The 20,059-nt window shown below is 37.7% G+C and overlaps 1 protein-coding gene across 4 annotated transcripts in view; it reads left to right on the top strand.

The window, feature by feature from the left end:
* Positions 1-13,668, top strand: part of rin (ras GTPase-activating protein-binding protein 2) — a 61,249-nt gene extending 47,581 nt beyond the window's left edge. Inside the window, exons 2-5 of one of the 4 annotated variants that reach the window (XM_067761081.1) lie at positions 1,023-1,081; positions 1,156-3,081; positions 3,163-3,410; positions 12,062-13,668. In XM_067761081.1, coding sequence (XP_067617182.1) covers positions 1,314-3,081; positions 3,163-3,410; positions 12,062-12,514 — 2,469 coding nt within the window. In that variant the 5' untranslated portion in view covers positions 1,023-1,081; positions 1,156-1,313 and the 3' untranslated portion in view covers positions 12,515-13,668. Of the gene's footprint in view, positions 1-1,022; positions 3,082-3,162; positions 3,411-12,061 lie in introns of all 4 variants that reach the window. The other 3 variants (XM_067761082.1, XM_067761080.1, XM_067761079.1) reach the window with 3 other exon arrangements.
* Positions 13,669-20,059: the final 6,391 nt, after the last annotated feature.

Genomic DNA, 20,059 nt, shown 5'->3' on the forward strand with positions numbered 1-20,059 from the left:
CATTGACTAAATTAAATTAAGGATATTAAGGATATTTGCTGTTGCTTTGGCGTTCCCGTTGCGTTGCCTGTGGATTGAGAACACAGCAATAAAGACGTGTGTGTTCAAAGATAGCTATTGACGCAACGCAAACGCCAAAACTTGTTTTTGAGCCTTAAAAAAATGTGAGAAAAATGTTTTGCGCGTATATAGTTTTGATCTCCAAACAGGTATTGGTCCCAGGTAGGGTTTTTTTATAAGTGCGAACGAAGGCCGTCAACGCCGAAAGGTGTTATTCGCAAGGTAATTGTTTCCCTAAGGTTACAACTGCTAAAACTCGTCCAAAAATATCGGGAGAGGTGTCAAAAGACGCGCTATGGACCCAGGATTTATTTCTGTGAAAAGATATTTCCAAAAAACCGAAAAATGGCCTGGAGCGCTCCGAAACCGTGGATGGTATCCATAGTATTTTTGGGCAGAGCACCTTTCTGCATTGGCAGCCTTCGGCCGCTCTTATAAAAAATTACCCTGGGCGGGTCCAACACCCGTTTGGAGACCAAAACTATATCCGCGCAAAACACTTTTACCCACAGTTTTTCTTGTGGCTACACCAAAACCATCAACATTACAACAACCACATGAAAATTTTCGATTTTGTTTGCAAATATCTCCGAAAAGAAATAAAATTTCTAATTTCCGCTTTCGGATTCGTTCCTGGGATCAAGACGTCGCGACTTTTGACAGCTCTCCCGATATTTTTGGACGAGTTTTAGCAGTTGTACCCTTAAGTAAATAATTACCCTGCGCAATACTACAATGGGTCTCACCCCCGGTTTCGGAGCGGTCCGTTATTTTGTGAATATCTTTTTACCAACAACTATAAGAATCAACCTTCATATGAAACACACTTTCTTCTGGATTTCTTGTGTTAAGCAACGGCTGAAAAACATGCAATAAGATTTGTTTTTCTTTTCAAAATTTTTGTTAAGACAATAAATAAAATCAAGTAAACTCAAAAGCAAAATTTATTTTTTTTGTTTTAGCACAGAACCAGACCAAAAGCCTAAATTTGTACCCGCAGCCAGGTCGGAAAAAGTGTCAAGTAATATCAACATTAATACATTCGCATCAACGTCAGGATTGATTTACTAAACCCACCATTGTAAAACATTGCAGACATTTCTTCTTTCCTTGATATTGATAACCTTGCTGAATAGCGTCTTCAGCACGCTTTGAAAATTTTTGATCCAATACAAGAAATATATCACCCATTTTAACTGAATTTGGAACAACCCGACCAACAAAGTAGCGTAAAGATTAAAAATTAAAACGCAATGGTAATGGATGCAACTCAATCCCAACAACCATCTCCACAATCTGTTGGTCGCGAATTTGTGCGACAATATTATACTCTTCTTAATCGTGCACCAAACCATTTACATCGTTTCTACAATAATAATTCTTCATTCATTCATGGAGAATCAACATTGGTTGTGGGACAACGTAATATCCATAATCGCATTCAGCAATTAAATTTTAAAGATTGTCATGCTAAGATAAGTCAGGTGGATGCTCAAGCAACATTGGGTAATGGTGTTGTTGTACAAGTTACTGGCGAATTATCGAATGATGGTCAACCAATGCGTCGTTTCACACAAACTTTTGTATTGGCATCACAGTCACCCAAGAAATACTATGTTCATAATGATATATTTCGCTATCAGGATATGTATTCAGAAGAGGATGTTGATGGAACAACACGGCCAGAGAACGATGAAGAGCTTGAGCAGCAACTTCAGCCATCTACGGTTTCTTCTGTAGCTACATCTGCCGCTCCGGGTAATGATCAACAAGTTGTAGCTGCACAGGTAAGTGCTAATAACGCGGCTGTGCCTGTTGATCCACCACAGCAACAGCAGCCTCAACAGACTCAACTGACGTCACAGGTAGTAGCTGCCACAGGTGCTGGTATTCTACAACAACAACCAGGCGCACAACCCACTGCTGCTGCACCACAACAAACCATTTACTATTCGGTACCACCTGCTGGCGGTCGTCCAGTACCTTTGTTGGCTACCGCAGCAGCTCCACCGCAAGGAGCTGCGACAACTGCCGTGCAATTAGGTGCTCAATTTCCAACTGTTGCAGTAGCTGCCACCGCTTCAGCCACCACCACCACAGTACCACCGCAACAGGTACAAATTAATGGCGTAGTTGGTCATGATGATTTATTAAGTGCTGCCCATCAGCAACAACATCAACAGCAAACGGCTCCTGGACAACAACAGCAAACACAATTAATAACGCCTTCTCCTTCCCCATTAGTTCAGCAGCCTGCCGTCGCTACAACAATATTGGCTGCTCAAGCTGGACCATCGGCTACAGTCGCTGCTGTGCCCGTCGCTGCCACATCTGCTCTACCCCAAAGCGGCGCAGCTGTAAACATACCAGGCTTCCAACAGAGCACTCTATTGCAGCAAAATGTAATGCAACAACAACCGTTACATCACCAACCATTGCTGCAACAACAACATCAAGCGCAAACACATCCAGCAACTTCAGTTGATGTGGAAGAAGTTGGCACCGGTGGCAGCGGAATAAGCCCAAATATGATCATCAATTCGGCCGAATCAATGCCACAACGTATAGGCTCAACAGGTATTCTTGCAGCAGCAGCAGCAGCCGCCGCAGTTGATAATACACCAATTGTTGACGATTTCAAGACTATTAACGAGCAACAGCAACAGGAAAAGTATGAAGCGGCTAAACAGCAACAACAACAACAAAATGAGCCAAAGACGTATGCAAACCTCTTTAAATCAACTTCATCATCGCCCAGCGGTTTTGTAACTGCCGCCATGCAACAACAACAACAATTGCAACAGCAACAACAGCAACAATCTTCTAATAATACTTATCAATCGGCAACTACCATATCCCCCGCAACATACTCACAATCGAACACGAATTCGACATCATCACTTTCGGTTTATAACAATCGTAATAATGAAAACTCGTTGCGCTTAGACAACAATACAATGGGCTCCGTATCTCAAGGTGGGCCTTTGCCGCAACGTGCTAATGTATCTCGTATAAATAAAGGTACATTTATTGTTTAACAAATCTGTATGTATTTCATACATACATATGTAGTTTCTAATCGTTCGTATTCCTTCTTATTAGACTTTGAACCAAGACGTACCAGTAATGCCCAACAATCCGACAACCAACAGTTATTCCTTGGTAATATTCCACATCATGCTTCCGAAGAGGAATTGAAAACTTTATTCGGCCGCTTTGGTCAAGTACTAGAATTGCGTGTTATGTCAAAGTCAATTGGCAAATTACCACCAGGTGCAAGAAATCCACAGAACTTCGGCTTTATTACTTATGAGGATGCAGAATCGGTTCAAACCTGTTTAGCTAATTGCGTAAGTCTTTCTTAATACTTGTATTATATATTTATTTATCAGGGAGGTGGCCCAGATGAAAAATGTTGTCGGTTAAGTTCAGCGTTTGAGCAGTTCATCAGGCTCTTTAAACCGGAATTTCGGTTTAGTACATCGGTTTGGAATGTGTGTAATAACATATACATTAATACATACTGCCGTCCTAATAAAGAATGTGGGTATCTACATTTCAACTGAAACGGAGATATTGAACATAACGTGTGTGCACCTGTACTTTTAAATATGTGCTATTATTTCAATTAAAGACAAGTAAGGAAGGCTAAGTTCGGGTGTAACCGAACACTACATACTCAGCTGAGAGCGTTTGAGACAAAATAAGGGAAAATCATCATGTAGGAAAATGAACCTAGGGTAACCCTGGAATGTGTTTGTATGATATGGGTATCAAATTAAAGGTATTAATGAGGGTTTTAAAAGGGAGTGGCCCTTAGTAGTATATGTGAAGGCGTTTTCGAGATATCGACCAAAATGTGGACAAGGGTAACCCAGAATCACCATATTTCATCCGTTCGTATTTGGTATAGAATTATAGCATTTTTTTAATTTTTCAAAATTTTCGATATCGAAAAAGTGGGCGTGGTCATAATCGGCTTTCGCCTATTTTTAATACCAAGATAATATAAATATTTTTGAATTATTTGTCAAGTTTGAAGAATTACCTGCCAGTGGAATCAAACGTTCCAGCCCTTATATCAAATCTCAAAAAAAAAAAAGATAAAGGGGGTCGAGATAAGTACGCGAACTAAGTAAGTAAGGATATATCGATTTTTGCTCAAGTTATCGTGTTAACGGCCAAGAGGAAGGGCAGACCGTCGACTGTGTATAAAAACTAGGCGTGGTTTCAACCGATTTCGCCCATTTTCACAGAAAACAGTTATGTCCTTCCCAAATTTCACGATTGGTAAATTTTTGTTCGACTTATGGCATTAAAAGTTTCTAGGCAAATTAAATAAAAAAAGGCGGAGCCACGCCTATTTTGAAATTTCTTTTATTTTTGTATCTTGTTGCACCATATCATTACTGGAGTTGAATGTTGACATAATTTACTTATATACTGTAAAGATATTAAATTTTTTGTTAAAATTTGACTTAAAAAAATTTTTTTTAAGTGGGCGTGTTCGTCATCCAATTTTGCTAATTTTTATTTAGCACACATATAGTAATAGTAGTAACGTTCCTGCCAAATTTTATCATGATATCTTCAACGACTGCCAAATTACGACTTGCAAAACTTTTAAATTACCTTCTTTTAAAAGTGGGCGGGCGGTGCCACGCCCATTGTCCAAAATTTTAAAAATTTTCTATTCTGGGCCATAAGGTCAACCTACCTACCAAGTTTCATCGCTTTATTTTTTTTAAGTGGGCATGTTCGTCATCCAATTTTGCTAATATTTATTGATCACACATATAGTAATAGTAGTAACGTTCCTGCCAAATTTTATCATGATATCTTCAACGACTGCCAAATTACGGCTTGCAAAACTTTTAAATTACCTTCTTTTAAAAGTGGGCGGTGCCACGCCCATTATCCAAAATTTTAAAAATTTTCTATTCTGCGTCATAAGGTCAACCTACCTACCAAGTTTAATCGCTTTATCCGTCTGTGGTAATGAATTATCGCACTTTTTGAGTTTTTCGAAATTTTCGATATCGAAAAAGTGGGCGTGGTTATATTCTAATTTCGTTCATTTTAAATAGCGATCTGAGATGAGTGCCCAGAAACCTACATACATACCAATATTCATTAAGATACCTCAAAATTTATTCAAGTTTTCGTGTTTACGGACGGGCGGACAGACGGGCGGACGGACATGGCTAAATGAATTTTTTTTTCGCCCAGATCATTTTTATATATAGAAGTCTATATCTATCTCGATTAGTTTATGCCGTTACGGATTACCGTTATGCAAACAAAGTTAATATACTCTGTGAGCTCTGCTCAGCTGAGTATAATTAAAGATAGGGACTAAGTTTGATGTCATCTTTCTATTAACGCAAACAAAAGTTTTAAACTTTGATTCCTTACATGTGGGACTGTAGATACTGCTGTCGTTTAACGCACCTCGAATACTTATACCATGATATGCGCATACATGTGGTTCTTACCTCACTCAATCACGACTTCCAATCAAACACGACACAGTTTATGATTTAAAAAATGTATTTTACATGAATTCGGATTATTACAGGTATTTGTTTATTTTTTATTAAATTATATTAAAGAACTTTTATGTTGAATAAATTTGACGATTTAGAAAGTGTTGAACGACCGACGAGTGAATAACGACTGAATTCTATTCTATTTTCCCTACTCCTTGTTCGTATGACGCTTGCTCCGCCGTGGTGTTGCCACGCTGTCAGGATTAATTCCCACATTCGGCCGTCCTGATGGGTTATTGGACCCCAATGACGAATCCCAAGGCTTCACAAACTCGCATACGGTGGTTGTTTTATTTGGTCCCTCGCCATTTCCTAGTTTTCTCACCTCACATCGTCCGTGATTTAACTTAGCGGTTATCTCATACGGTCCTAAATACTTGGCTTTTAACTTCGTGTTGGTTCCAAATTGTGTTTTCTTTATGGCAACCAATTCTCCCACAGCATATTCTTTTTCTTTCTTTCGTTTCTTGTTAAAATTTTTCTTATTTTCGGTCTGAATTTTATTTATATTTTCCTGCGCTTGCTCTCTTATCATTTCCCTCTCTAAATTTAATTCTTCAATGTTTAACTCATATAATTCCCTTAAATCTGGATAATCTGTTCTACGCATATCTAATCCTGCGAGAACTTTAAACGGAAATGCTTTCGTACTTCTCGGAGCTGTACTGTTTATAATCTGTTGAACTTTGTCGACGTGACTGTACCAGTGAGCAGGATTGCTGTGACATAGATTTGAAAACATGGGTATGACTATCTTGTGAACCCGCTCCACCTGCCCGTTACCGCGAGGTACCCCGTCGCTATTTGCAAATGTTGTATATTCTCACGCTCACAGTACTCTCTAAACAAGTTCGATGTAAACGATTTTCCCTTATCCGACACGATTCGCTTCGGGTTTCCGAAAGTCGACGCCTGTTTTTGTAGCCGCTCTACTACTTCCTCTGCCCCAGTGGACTTTGTTGGATATAACCAAACAAATTTGGAAAATCCGTCTACTACTACGAAAATATGGTTATATTTTTTCCGCGTCTCAGTCAGTGCACCTACGTGGTCTACATGATACGTACCTAGAGGATCGCAAGCTTTGTTGATTGTCGTCAACACCCCTTCCCTTTTCCCTGACTTAGCATCCGTTATGATGCACTCAACACATCCTTTCACCACCCTACTGACCTTACCGCTCACGTTTGGTATATAATAGTATTTTTCGACCAACTCTTGTGTTTTTTGGCTGCAAAGTGGCCTTGATTGTGTGCCAGCCGTATGATCTCATCTTCCATTGACGCAGGTACCACTAACAGTTCTTTGACTATATCTTTGTACAATACGTCGTTTTTCAAAAAATAATCTTCAAATCATCTTCCGCCTGTGCGTCTCGTAATATTTATTTTAGCGAATCTTCAATTATTAGACAATACACACGGCTGAGAGCATCAACATATCTCATGCGAGTCCCTGCTCTGTGTTCAACTGTATAGTCATACTCTTGCAAGTACATGGCCCATCTCATTATTCTGTCCGTCACGTTTCGTTTGCTCATGGTGAGAGCGAAAGCATTGCAGTCCGTTACAATTTTAAATTTTACGTCTCGGAGATAAATTCTCCATTTATTCACGGCTGCTATGACCGCCAAAACTTCGAGTTCGTATGAACTGTATCTCTCCTCCGTTGATGTTGTTTTCCTACTCATGTATTCCACTCAGGCATGCTTAACCAACGAACCCATATCATTTCGTTACGATAATTAACGTTAATAAACGAAACAAAGTCGTTTCGTTTATTAACGTTAAGAACGTCAAATTAACGAAATGATTTCGTTTCGTTTTCTGCCGTATCAAAACGGAATCAAATCGTTTATGTTGATTATTAATTTCAAACTATGCTGGCAAAGCTGATTGATGGCGGAGTCATTAAAGGTGAAAGCATTAGCCAAGCTGATTGCAACTTTTCTCATGAATTTTGACAGCACGAACATTTCTCATAGGGTTTTTGACATTACCACCAACGAATTACGCAAACAAATTATATGGATTTTGTGTGTGTATGTGCGCTCGTTGTTACCACCTTACGGCTTCACCATGGCTATAGCATTGCCAGCACAATTCAAACATAAAGTATCACGTTTTTGTTGACGTTTTTAACGTTAACGAAAGCTTTTCGTTTCGGTTAAAAACGAGATGCAATTTATCTTGATAATTTCTTTATCGATAATATTTCGAAGTGTTTCAACGGAAACGGTGGAAATTTTTTGATAAACGATTAGCTTAACGTTAAGGTGCATCCCTGATTCCACTGGGTGTAATAGCCGATCTTCTCCATCCCTTGGCAATAGCACTGCTCCATATCCATACTTCGAGGCGTCTGCGTGGACCTCAGTTTCCGCCGTCGGATTATACAGCCTTAAAGCGGGTGCGTTCGTCAGAGCCTTTTTCAACTCTTGGATTGCTATCAGATGTTCATCAGTCAGAACAAACTTCGCACAATTTCTAAGTAAATCTGTCAATGACTTAGCTACCGTTGCGTAATTACTCACAAACCGCCTGAAAAATGACGTAAGCCCCAAGAACCGTTGAATTTCCTTCTTGCTTGACGGTATCGGAAAGTTTTCAACTGCTCTGGTTTTTTCACTAGACGGTAGAATTTTCCCCATTTCTACGATATATCCCAGAAAATTTATTTGTCGCTTCAGAAATTGGCATTTTGCCCATTGTATATTTAAACCATATTCGCTCTAGAACCAACTTGAGTTTTTGTATACCCTCGTATTCGTCTTTAGACGGAATAACAATATCGTCCATGTATATAATTACCGTACCGTCCCTCAATAAATCATGAAAAATTGCTTGTACGTACCGACAAAATACCGCAAGTGAATTCGATATACCAAAAGGTACGAAACAAAATTCATACTGGCCAGTTTGTGTCACGAATGAAGTATATTTTCTGGAAGCTGACTCTATAGGAACGTGAAAGAATCCATCTTTCAGATCCAAAGTTGTAAACACTAACGCATCGTACAATTTGTCGAGCACTTCATCGACAACTGCCATAGGAAAATTTTCTCGTTTATTTTCCTATAGTCTACACACAATCTTTTTGATCCGTTTTTCTTACTAGTGTGTACTATCGGAGAGGCGTATTCGGACGAACTCTTTTGTATAATACCTTCTTCCGACCAGATAGTAATTTGCTCATCTACCCATTTTTGGTCTGCAAAAGTCATTCTACGTGGACGCTGATAAACGGGTATTTCATCTGTTAGTATCAGTTTCATTTCCACTGGTGAATTTCTCGATTTCCTAGGCATATAATTGCTTATCAATGCCTCGATTTCGTTTACGTAATTTTCCCCAATGTTCGACAGATCGACATTCTCTTGCTCGACGCCTTCTGTCGCATCCTGTGCCAAACATAACGTTTCAAACTCCTTAAGCCAAATCTCATTGAAGTTAGTGTTATCCCCACCATCTTCAATCACACGCTGATCATCCACAGAAGTGACGTTGCTACCAACTACCACAGCAGATGGCACGATTGATACCTCCGTATCATCTATCGCTCTTGGCCTCACCACCTCTTCCTGACGCTTACATTCCACCGCAACCGCAGCTACGGCACCTATCAATGACTTAAAATGGATTTGGTCTTCCTTTATTACGAACTCAAATTTCTTTAAAACGTCGCAACCAATAATCGCCGCATATGGTACGTCTCTTTCCCTAACCACATGGTACCGTACTTGTAGAACTACCTCGTCTACCTTTATTTCCGAATAAAAGCAACCCAGTGTCGTGAGTTGACCTTTTCCTACCCCGCTTAGATGTAGTTTCTCCCGGTCTAGCTCCACATCACCTAGCATTAGGAGTGTGTCATACCTCATTATGCTATATTTGCTTCCGGTATCGACCAAAGCAGAAAACGTAATGTTATTCATTGTAATATCAAGAAAATAAAAATCGTTAGCTTTTTTTGCTACATTATCAGCTCTACCCTCTTTTATCATGCTCATAGGCTCGCTTTTCACATATTTAGCCTTTTCTTTGCACTCTTATGAATAGTGTCCAATTTGTTTGCATTTGAAGCATTTTTCATTGCTTTCTTTTCCACAGCTCTTTGCTATGTGACCCTCTTTGTTGCATTTAAAACAAATTTTTTTAGAACTATTCTGTTTGTCTTTATTTTCACTAAAACTCGCTGGTGATTGAGGTGCACTCGCCTTATTTACCGAATAGTGAGGCCCTTTCACCCTTTCATACACGCGCAGTTGTTCTTTTAATTCTTTTAAATTTTTTGCCTGATACATTATTTTATTAGCCCTGGTATCTGGAATTTCCTCTAAAAAGTACGAAATAATACTTTGATCATCCAGTGATATGGGTTTGCCCATTTCTATCAAAACGTATAAGTACTCATTCAAACTTTCTTTTGTTTGTTTACGTCTATTTCTTAAAGCGTGTTGAATTTCTGCAGCGCATATCTTTTCACCGAATTCATCAACTAGAGCATTTTTAAGAGAAATCCAATTTCTTACCCCTACTAACCCACGAGCAAATATTTTAGCAGCACCTGTCAAAAGTTGTTTCGCATAAACAAACTTTTGCAACTGATTCCAGCCCACCGTATCAGCCACGTCTTCAAACTCAACAATCCAATGTTTCACGTCAATGGAATTGTCACCGCTAAACGCAGATATGCTCTCTTTGATATCACGAAGTGTGAAAGCAACCCTATCACTCCAATGTTGTGCTACTTCTGTAGCTGCATTAGCCACCGTTACATATGAACGTTCACTACCATCATCACTCTGATAATTTGCTTCATTCGAATTAAAATGTGCTAATAACCTATCTTGCAAATCTTTCTTTAACCCGTTTGCATTCAAATTGAGCTCTCTCAATTTCGCTCTTAACTCGTCAACCGTCAACGCTCTGATTTCGCTTGCTTTCATTTTCGAAAATTTTTTACAATATCAAATCAAATAAAAAGGAATCTAAAGTAAATGACAAATAGATACATACATAAATATTGTTCTTACTACTACAACTGCTGCCTGCTTGTCCTCCTCTGATGGTATGCTCTATGCGTCGCCTTTCGTTGCTGCTACTGCTGCCTTCGGTCCTGGCTTGGTGTCGTATTTACTTTTGTTTATATGTCTTGCGTTTGTGTCGATACTTTTCTTTACTCTTTACTTTGCATTATTTTACTTTTTGTGTTTGTGTCGTTTCTTTTCGTTACTCTTTAGTTTTATTTTACCTTTGTGTTTGTGTCGTTATTTTTTCTATTCAATTTTGAGCTCTTGCTATGGCCGACTCGCTACCCGACCAATCTTTTTGGGTTACCGTTATGACGCTACATTGGCTTCGTTTCGCCACACCACAGTTCAAAATTTACTGGTCACAAATTTTATATGTATGTATGCACGCCCGATGTATTCACTTACATAAGTACAGCAAGTTTCTAGACTTCTTCTACGGATTTTTATTTTGAAACCACGCTAGGTACATTCTTACATACATGTGTATATGTATATGTATTTTGCGTATACTGTACGCCTTAGGAATATTTTGCACAGAATTTTGCAAAAAAAAACGCTACCTTTAAGTGCGTTAGCTTGCACTTTGTCCACTTCACTCGCAATTCTTTAGTTTTTATTTTAAATGCATTTTACGCATTTTTTCCACAGCACTTCTGTAATCTATTTGTGTACACAAATCCTTTTTTTATCCACGCGCGCATGTATTACGTTTGTGGCCAAATTTCCGGCACATTTAAACAAATGTTCACTTTTGGCTCGATTTCTGTATGCGCACACGACCGTATTAAACTTTTTAATTTTCACTTTAGCAAAAACTTCACTATTTTTTCCCGTGCTAACAATCTCGGCTGAGCCCCCGATTTTGTGGTTCTTACCTCACTCAATCACGACTTCCAATCAAACACGACACAGTTTATGATTTAAAAAATGTATTTTACATGAATTCGGATTATTACAGGTATTTGTTTAATTTTGATTAAATTATATTAAAGAACTTTTATGTTGAATAAATTTGACGATTTAGAAAATGTTGAACGACCGACGAGTGAATAACGACTGAATTCTATTCAATTCTATTCTATTTTCCCTACTCCTCGTTCGTATGACGCTTGCTCCGCCGTGGTGTTGCCACGCTGTCAGGATTAATTCCCACATACATTTATGTGGGCGTAAATAAAAATTAATAGTTTTTATATCCAAAATAAGTGGTTTCAATCTTCACAAGTCCCATTAAAGATTTCTCAAGGCTAAAAGTAAAAATTATGTTTAAACTGGTTCTAGCCTATGGTAAATGAATTAAGACTGAAATTTTATGTTTCGCGTTACGAGTATCAATAAATTTTGATTTTGAAATTTTAACAAAACCCATTGTAAACTATGAAATCAAAGATTAATTCTTATTATTATATCTTTGCAGCCACTTTATTTCCCTGAAAACTCTCCAGATGGTCAAAAATTGAATGTAGAGGAGAAAAAACCGCGCGCAGCAATGCGTCCCAACAACGACATGCCACAAAGACAATCGCTAGGTGGCGGCGGAAACATGGGGGGTGGTATGAATAATTCCCAACGCAACATGAGTGGCGGTCCACCATCTCGTTCGCTTTCCAATTCCGCTGGCGGTGGAACTAGCGGCGGTGGTAGCATGATGCGTAATACGGGCGGTAGTGGCAACAATACCAATAGTATGTCACGTGGTCAATCTAGCGGTGGTGGACCACGGCTTAGCAGCGGCGGATTCAATCGTAGTGACAGTCGTAGTGGTGGCCCGGCAAATGGTGGTGGCCCACAAGTACGTGGTGGTAATCAAAACAACAGTGCACAGTCATCTGGTGGTGGTGGCAGCAATAGTTATGGTACACGTCGCTAACCATTAATATTCATCTATCATCCACATCAGCAGCAGCCGTCACGCTATAATACAGTAAATGCTGCAATTGTGACAACACCAACTACAACAACAACAACCACGCCACCACCAGCTCATAATCAACAAAAGTAGTAATCTTTATAAGATTGACCAATTAAAAAAACTTATATTTCCATGATGAAGAGACAAGAGCAAACTTTTTATTTTAGTCGTTGTCATTATTATGAATATTTAAGTTTGCTTTGGCATGCATCAATTACAAATCGATAGCAAAAAGCAAACTTAATTTTGAATTTGGCGCTTTTTGTTTTTTTTGTTTTTTTGGCGAAAAAATAAGCAAAAATCAAATCACACAACTATTTTATTTTTGTTTTGCTAAATTTAAATTATTATTGTTTGTCGATCTTGTCGTCGCTTTCTGAAAGCATTTATTTATCCATTTTGTATCAGTAACAATTTCTCTCAAATTATTATTTTTGTCATTCATCTTTTCTCTCACACATAACGGTAAAACGTTCTACCTTTTATTAATTTGTACTGCTCACAAAATTTAGTTTATTGTTTTATATATTGAAGTAAATTTTTATTTAATATTTTAATTTTTATGCTAACAAATGAAACCATTGAAAAAAAAAAAAAACAACAAAAAATAAGCATTCTCTCTTCTCTAGAACCAAAACTATAAAAAAACTTCGTTATTATGTATTTTAATTTAAAAAAAAAAAAACGTAAATGAAATAAAAATAAAAAAAACCAACTTCCCAATCTTAAGAATAAATAAAACGTAGCATCGTAGCATACAACTAACATAAACTTAACACAAAACAACGTAATTTAAAGAACAAAAGTCGTAAAATTAAAATATGCAATAAAAAGGAGCAAAAGAAAGACTTATAAAAAACCCAATAAAAAGAAAGGCGTTGAATTAAATTAAAATAATAAAACTTTAACAAAAATTAAGATGTTCGTACGTTTATAAGATAAAATCTGAAAAAATCGAAAAATAAACAAAACAAAAAAACTTTTTTAAACTGTAATAAGCTCTGAAATCAAATTGATAAATAAATAATTAAGTAAAAGTAGTGCAAACTCGAAAAAGGTGGATACAAATTAGAGTGGAGTAAAAATAATATTTTTTTAGCTTGCACCTGGAATTCCTTATTCTTATCCTTTATTCAAAAGCTTGAGTTAGCCTTAATTGACTGAAAATTTACCTTACGTATTTCTTTTATACATGGGATATTCACGTAGAACTGGTTATAAGGTTATCGGATATGTGATTATATTTTTTACTCAGTTTACAAAGACAAAATACACTACACCTTTTCCAGTTTAAGTTCAGAAAATTACAATTCAAGTTCAGAAATTCCAATTCAAATTCAGAAAATTACAATTCAAGTTCAGAAATTTACAATTCAAGTTCAGAATTTTCAATTCAAGTTCAGAAAATTACAATTCAAGTCAGAAATTCCAATTTCCTTCTATTATATAAAAAGTTTTTTTCTTCCGGAAATATTTTATTTCAGTGGTATGATCTTTCTGTAGTATGTACTGTTTGTTTTTCTTTTAATTTATAGAAAGAAGTTAAATTTAACCGAAGCTGAGTTGGCGGAGAGAAAACGTATTCAACGTCGCAATGCTAAGAAAAGGTTTGTTGAGAAAGAGAAAATATTACATTTCGATGTGAAATTCTATAAGAAAAACAAATCAAACATTTTGGAAAGCCGAGAAGCGTAAATCAGCACGAGAAAATTACCGTATGGCAAAAGCAAATTGATACGGAGTCAATGAAAGAATATTTGGATATGGGAGATTTAGAAACAGAATGCGAACATTGTCACGCTCTCACGTTCAAAAATGAAATGTCGCGTTCTAAGCATTCACGTTGTCACCAGGGTAAAATTGTACTATCAAATAACGCCGAGTACCCCGAAATACTAAAGAAATTGTTGTTCGAAAGCAATGAAATAAATAAACATTTCCGAGAAAATATTAGAGTGTACAACAATTTATTCGCCTTTGCTTCCCTGAATGCTCAAAATGTAGACTTGAAAAAAGGAGTCTATGCAATGACAATTTAAATAATGTGGGGGCCCCACTGGAGATAGCCAAGCTATCGGAAGATGGGGTGGGGGTTGGCAATCGTAGCGAGCAGGGGGCAAAGCCCCCTAGTAAATTCAGAAATTTACAATTCAAATTCAGAAATTTCCAATTCAAGTTCAGAAATTCCAATTTAAATTCAGAAATTTCCAATTCTAATTTAGAAATTTCCAATTCAAGTTCAGAAAATTACGATTTAAATTCAGAAAATTGCAATTCAAGTTCAGAAAATTACAATTTAAGTTCAGACTTTTCAATTCAAGTTCAAAAAATTTGTTGAGTATTTTTTTTTCATCCAATGGATATAAAGGTATGTAAGATGGTATCTATATGTTAAGGAAGCATTGGACATCTTAGCTCTTTTAAATCAATTTTGCGAGATAGCGAAGAAAAAAACTCGCTCATAAGAAGCAATTGCAATGCCATCCAGCTATATTCTTAGCGTCACAACCATTGCTCTGCACTGAGTATGACAGCAGTGATGACGAAGATCTGATCACTTAAACAGTCAAGGGAGCGTCCACACTCCCGGAAGTTACGTATAGGTAGTGTCATTCATCGTGAATTGGCACTTAATCGCGATTTTGGCAGTTTCGTAACAAATCATGCCAGCTTTCCCTGTTTCGCGGTAACTGAGGGCGATTCGAAGAACCATGCGAGGTGAAGTCTTCCTCCACCTTCGCAACTCTGTTGAGGTCCCCCTCTTCCACTGCTCACAAACTGCTGTTTCGACTGAAGTACTTTCTTGGCCGTAGCGTCATCATGCACTTGTTGGAAAGAATTGTCGTCCATTTGATTTCAAGGTTCGGGATGTACACACCTTGAAGAAAACTTGGTATACACTATACCCAAGCCACCATTTTGGCAACATGGTCAACGAAGCATCAACACATCCGCAAGTAACATATAAGAATAAAATTAATTAATTAAAATAACTTTTGAAAATTAACACCCTCTTATAAATTTCTGAACTCGAACTGAAATTTTCTGAACTTAAAATGTAATTTTCTGAACTTGAAATGTAATTTCTGAACTTGAATTGTAATTTTCTGAACTTGAAATGAAAATTGTGAACTTGAATTGTAATTTTCTGAACTTGAATTGTAGGTTTCTGAATTTAAATTGGAATTTCTGAACTTGAATTGGAAAATCTGAACTCGAATTGTAAATTTCTGAACTTGCATTGCAAATTTCTGAATTTAAATTGGAAATTCTGAACTTGAATTTTAATTTTCTGAACTTGAATTGCAATTTTCTGAACTTGAATTGTAAATTTCTGAACTTAAACTGGAAAAGGTGTAGAGAGAAATAATTTTAAAACAGATAACTAGATAACCAGCTAACGCGAATGCCTGAAAGGGATTAGATCAATGTTTGATTCCAATGTTTGACGTCAACATTTTGAATTTTCCTCCTTTTATAAACTAGAAATTTCATCCACAAGCTAGGAAAAAATATTTTTATACTCAGTTGAGCAGAGCTCACAGAGTATATTAACTTTGATTGGATAACGGTTGGTTGTACAGGTATAAAGGAATCGAGATAGATATAGACTTCCATATATCAAAATAATCAGTATCGATAAAAAATTCGATTGAGCCATGTCCGTCCGTCTGTCCGTTAACACGATAACTTGAGTAAATTTTGAGGTATCTTGATGAAATTTGGTATGTAGGTTCCTGGGCACTCATCTCAGATCGCTATTTAAAATGCACGACATCGGACAATAACCACGCCCACTTTTTCGATATCAAAAATTTCGAAAAATCGAAAAAGTGCGATAATTCATTACCAAATACGGATTAAGCGATGAAACTTGGTAGGTGAGTTGAACTTATGACGCAGAATAGAGAAATAGTAAAATTTTGGACAATGGGCGTGGCACCGCCCACTTTTAAAAGAAGGTAATTTAGAAGTTTTGCAAGCTGTAATTTGGCAGTCGTTGAAGATATCATGATGAAATTTGGCAGGAACGTTACTCTTATTACTATATGTCTGCTTAATAAAAACTAGCAAAATCGGAGAACGACCACGCTCACTTTTTAAAAAAAATTTGTTTAAATTCAAATTTTAAAAGAAAAGTTAATATCTTTACCGTATATAAGTAAATTATGTCAACATTCAACTCCAGTAATGATATGGTGCAACAAAATACAAAAATAAAAGAAAATTTCAAAATGGGCGTGGCTCCGCCCTTTTTCATTTAATTTGTCTAGGATACTTTTAATGCCATATGTCGAACAAAAATTTACCAATCCTTGTGAAATTTGGTAGAGGCTTAGATTCTATGACGATAACTGTTTTCTGTGAAAAAGGGCGAAATCGGTTGAAGCCACGCCCAGTTTTTATACACAGTCGACCGTCTGTGCTTCCGCCCGGCCGTTAACACGAAAACTTGAGCAAAAATCGATATATCTTTACTAAACTCAGTTCACGCACTTATCTGAACTCACTTTGTATTGGTGTAAAAAATGGCCGAAATCCGGCTATGATCACGCCCACTTTTTCGATATCGAAAATTACGAAAAATTAAAAAAATGCCATAATTATATACCAACTACGAAAAAAGGGATGAAACATGGTAATTGTATTGGTCTATTGACGCAAAATATAACCTTAGAAAAAAAACTTGCTAAAATGAGTGTGACACCCACCATATTAAGTAGAAGAAAATGAAAAAGAAAAGCAGGGCGAAATCAAAAGCCCTTGGAACCTTGGAAGGAATACTGTTCGTGGTATTACATATATAAATAAATTAGCGGTACCCGACCGATGACGGTCTGTATCACCCTGGTCCACATTTTGGTCGATATCTCGAAAACGCATTCACATATACAACTAAGGGCCACTCCCTTTTAAAACCCTCTTTAATACCTTTAATTTGATACCCATATCGTACAAACACATTCTAGAGTCACCACTGGTCCACGTTTATGGCGATATCTCGAAAAGGCGTCCACATATAGAACTAAGGCCCACTCCCTTTTAAAATACTCATTAACACCTTTCATTTGATACCCATATCGTACAAAAAAATTCTAGTCACCCCTGGCCCACCTCTATGGCGATATCTCGAAAAGGCATCCACCTATAGAACTAAGGCCCACTCCCATTTAAAATACTCATTAACACCTTTCATTTGATACCCATATCGTACAAACAAATTCTAGAGTCACCCCTGGTCCACCTTTATGGCGATATCTCGAAAAGGCGTCCACCTATAGAACTAAGGCCCACGCCCTTTTAAAATACTCATTAACACCTTTCCCTTGATACCCATATCGTACAAAGAAATTCCAGAGTCACCCCTGGTCCACCTTTATGGCGATATCTCGAAAGGGCGTCCACCTATAGAACTAAGGCCCACGTCCTTTTAAAATACTCATTAACACCTTTCATTTGATACCCATATCGTACAAAATCAATTCTAGAGTCACCCCTGGTCCACGTTTATGGCGATATCCCGAAAAGGCGTCCACCCCTAGAACTAAGGCCCACTCCCTTTTAAAACACTTATTAACACCTTTCGTTTGATACCCATATTGTACAAGCGCATTCTAGAGTCAACCCTCGTCCACTTTTATAACGATATTCCGAAAAGGCGTCCCTATAGAACTAAGGCCCACTCCCTTTTAAAATACTCATTAACCTTTCATTTGATACCCATATAGTACAAACAAATTCTAGAGTCACCTCTGGTCCACCTTTATGGCGATATCTCAAAAAGGCGTCCACATATAGAACTAAGGCCCACGCCCTCTTAAAATACTCATTAACACCTTTCACTTGATACTCATATCGTACAAACCAATTCTAGAGTCACCCCTGGTCCACCTTTATGGCGATATCTCGAAAAGGCGTCCACCTATAGAACTTAGGCCCACTCCCTTTTATTATACTCAGTTGAGCAGAGCTCACAGAGTATATTAAGTTTGATTGGATAACGGTTGGTTGTACATATATAAAGGAATCGAGATAGATATGGACTTCCATATATCAAAATAATCAGGATCGAAAGAAAATTTGATTGAGCCATGTCCGTCCGTCCGTCCGTTAACACGATAAGTTGAGTAAATTTTGAGGTATCTTGATGAAATTTGGTATGTAGGTTCCTGAGCACTCATCTCAGATCGCTATTTAAAATGAACGATATCGGACTATAACCACGCCCACTTTTTCGATATCGAAAATTTCGAAAAACCGAAAAAGTGCGATAATTCATTACAAAAGACAGATAAAGCGACGAAACTTGGTAGATGAGTTGAACTTATGACGCAGAATAGAAAATTAGTAAAATTTTGGACAGTGGGCGTGGCACCGCCCACTTTTAAAAGAAGGTAATTTAAAACTTTTGCAAGCTGTAATTTGGCAGTCGTTGAAGATATCATGATGAAATTTGGCAAAAACGTTACTCCTATTACCATACGCTTTAAAAATTTGCAAAATCGGAGAAGGACCACGCCCACTTTTAAAAAAAATTTTTTAAAGTAAAATTTTAACAAAAAATTGAAAAATTTAAAAAAGTGAATTCTGAAGTATTCGCTGTACTAAACGTGGAGAGTAGTCGTTGGAATTTGAACGTTTCTCTTTTACTGATGGCCCATAGTTTACTTCTGGACATACTTCTGGAGAATCGGCATCGTCGATGTTAGTATCACGCCTTATGACGTAGTTTACGAAATTTGAATATTCGTTTAGAGTCTTGGTTCGAGGCGATTGCCGATTGCTCGTTACCACATGCGCACCAGCTATGTCTATAGCAAACGGTAGACTACTCCCACTTGGAGCGGCGAAATCATATTTTGTTCTGGGTTCATCTTCGAAATACCAGTATCGTGCCATATTCAGCACAATGTGTGCTTGTTCCAAAAAGTCCGATCCGATTAAGGTCCGATTCTTTGTAGCATTTGGAAGCGATATCATTCGAATTTTCCGAACCCTATTGACGATAGTAATGTCGCAAATGGTTGATAACACTTTTTGCGTGGTCGAGCTTCCATCTGCCAATATGACGTCAGCCAAGACATCTTGGAAAACACACCCCTTGCTCGATAATACTTTCTTTAAATTAGCGCTGGCAACAGAAGTTTTCGCTCCAGTGTCGAAGAGAGCTTCACCTGTCATCCCAAACATCTCTATGTGAACTAGCGGACTGCTGCGGTGCTCCACAGCCGTAGCATGCAAACTCAGGTGTACGTTTGATTTGCGGCGCTGTTCCGCTGGAACTTGCCACTGTTGATTGTTGCTGAGCCTGCTGCTCCTTTTTCTTTTTTAAACACACGTCCACTGTATGCCCGCGTAATCGGCAAAAAGAGCACCTCTTGGGCCCATCCGCGCGTTCCGCCTTCTCACCTGGTGCCGTCGGAAGTTGATTGGATTCGGCCAGAAACAATTCCGCATCACGGCAACGCGATATAAGTTGGTCAAATGTCGAGAATACATCAC

This window comes from Eurosta solidaginis, chromosome 1 (genome assembly GCF_040869045.1).
Source record: "Eurosta solidaginis isolate ZX-2024a chromosome 1, ASM4086904v1, whole genome shotgun sequence".
Classification (NCBI taxonomy): Eukaryota; Metazoa; Arthropoda; class Insecta; order Diptera; family Tephritidae; genus Eurosta; species Eurosta solidaginis.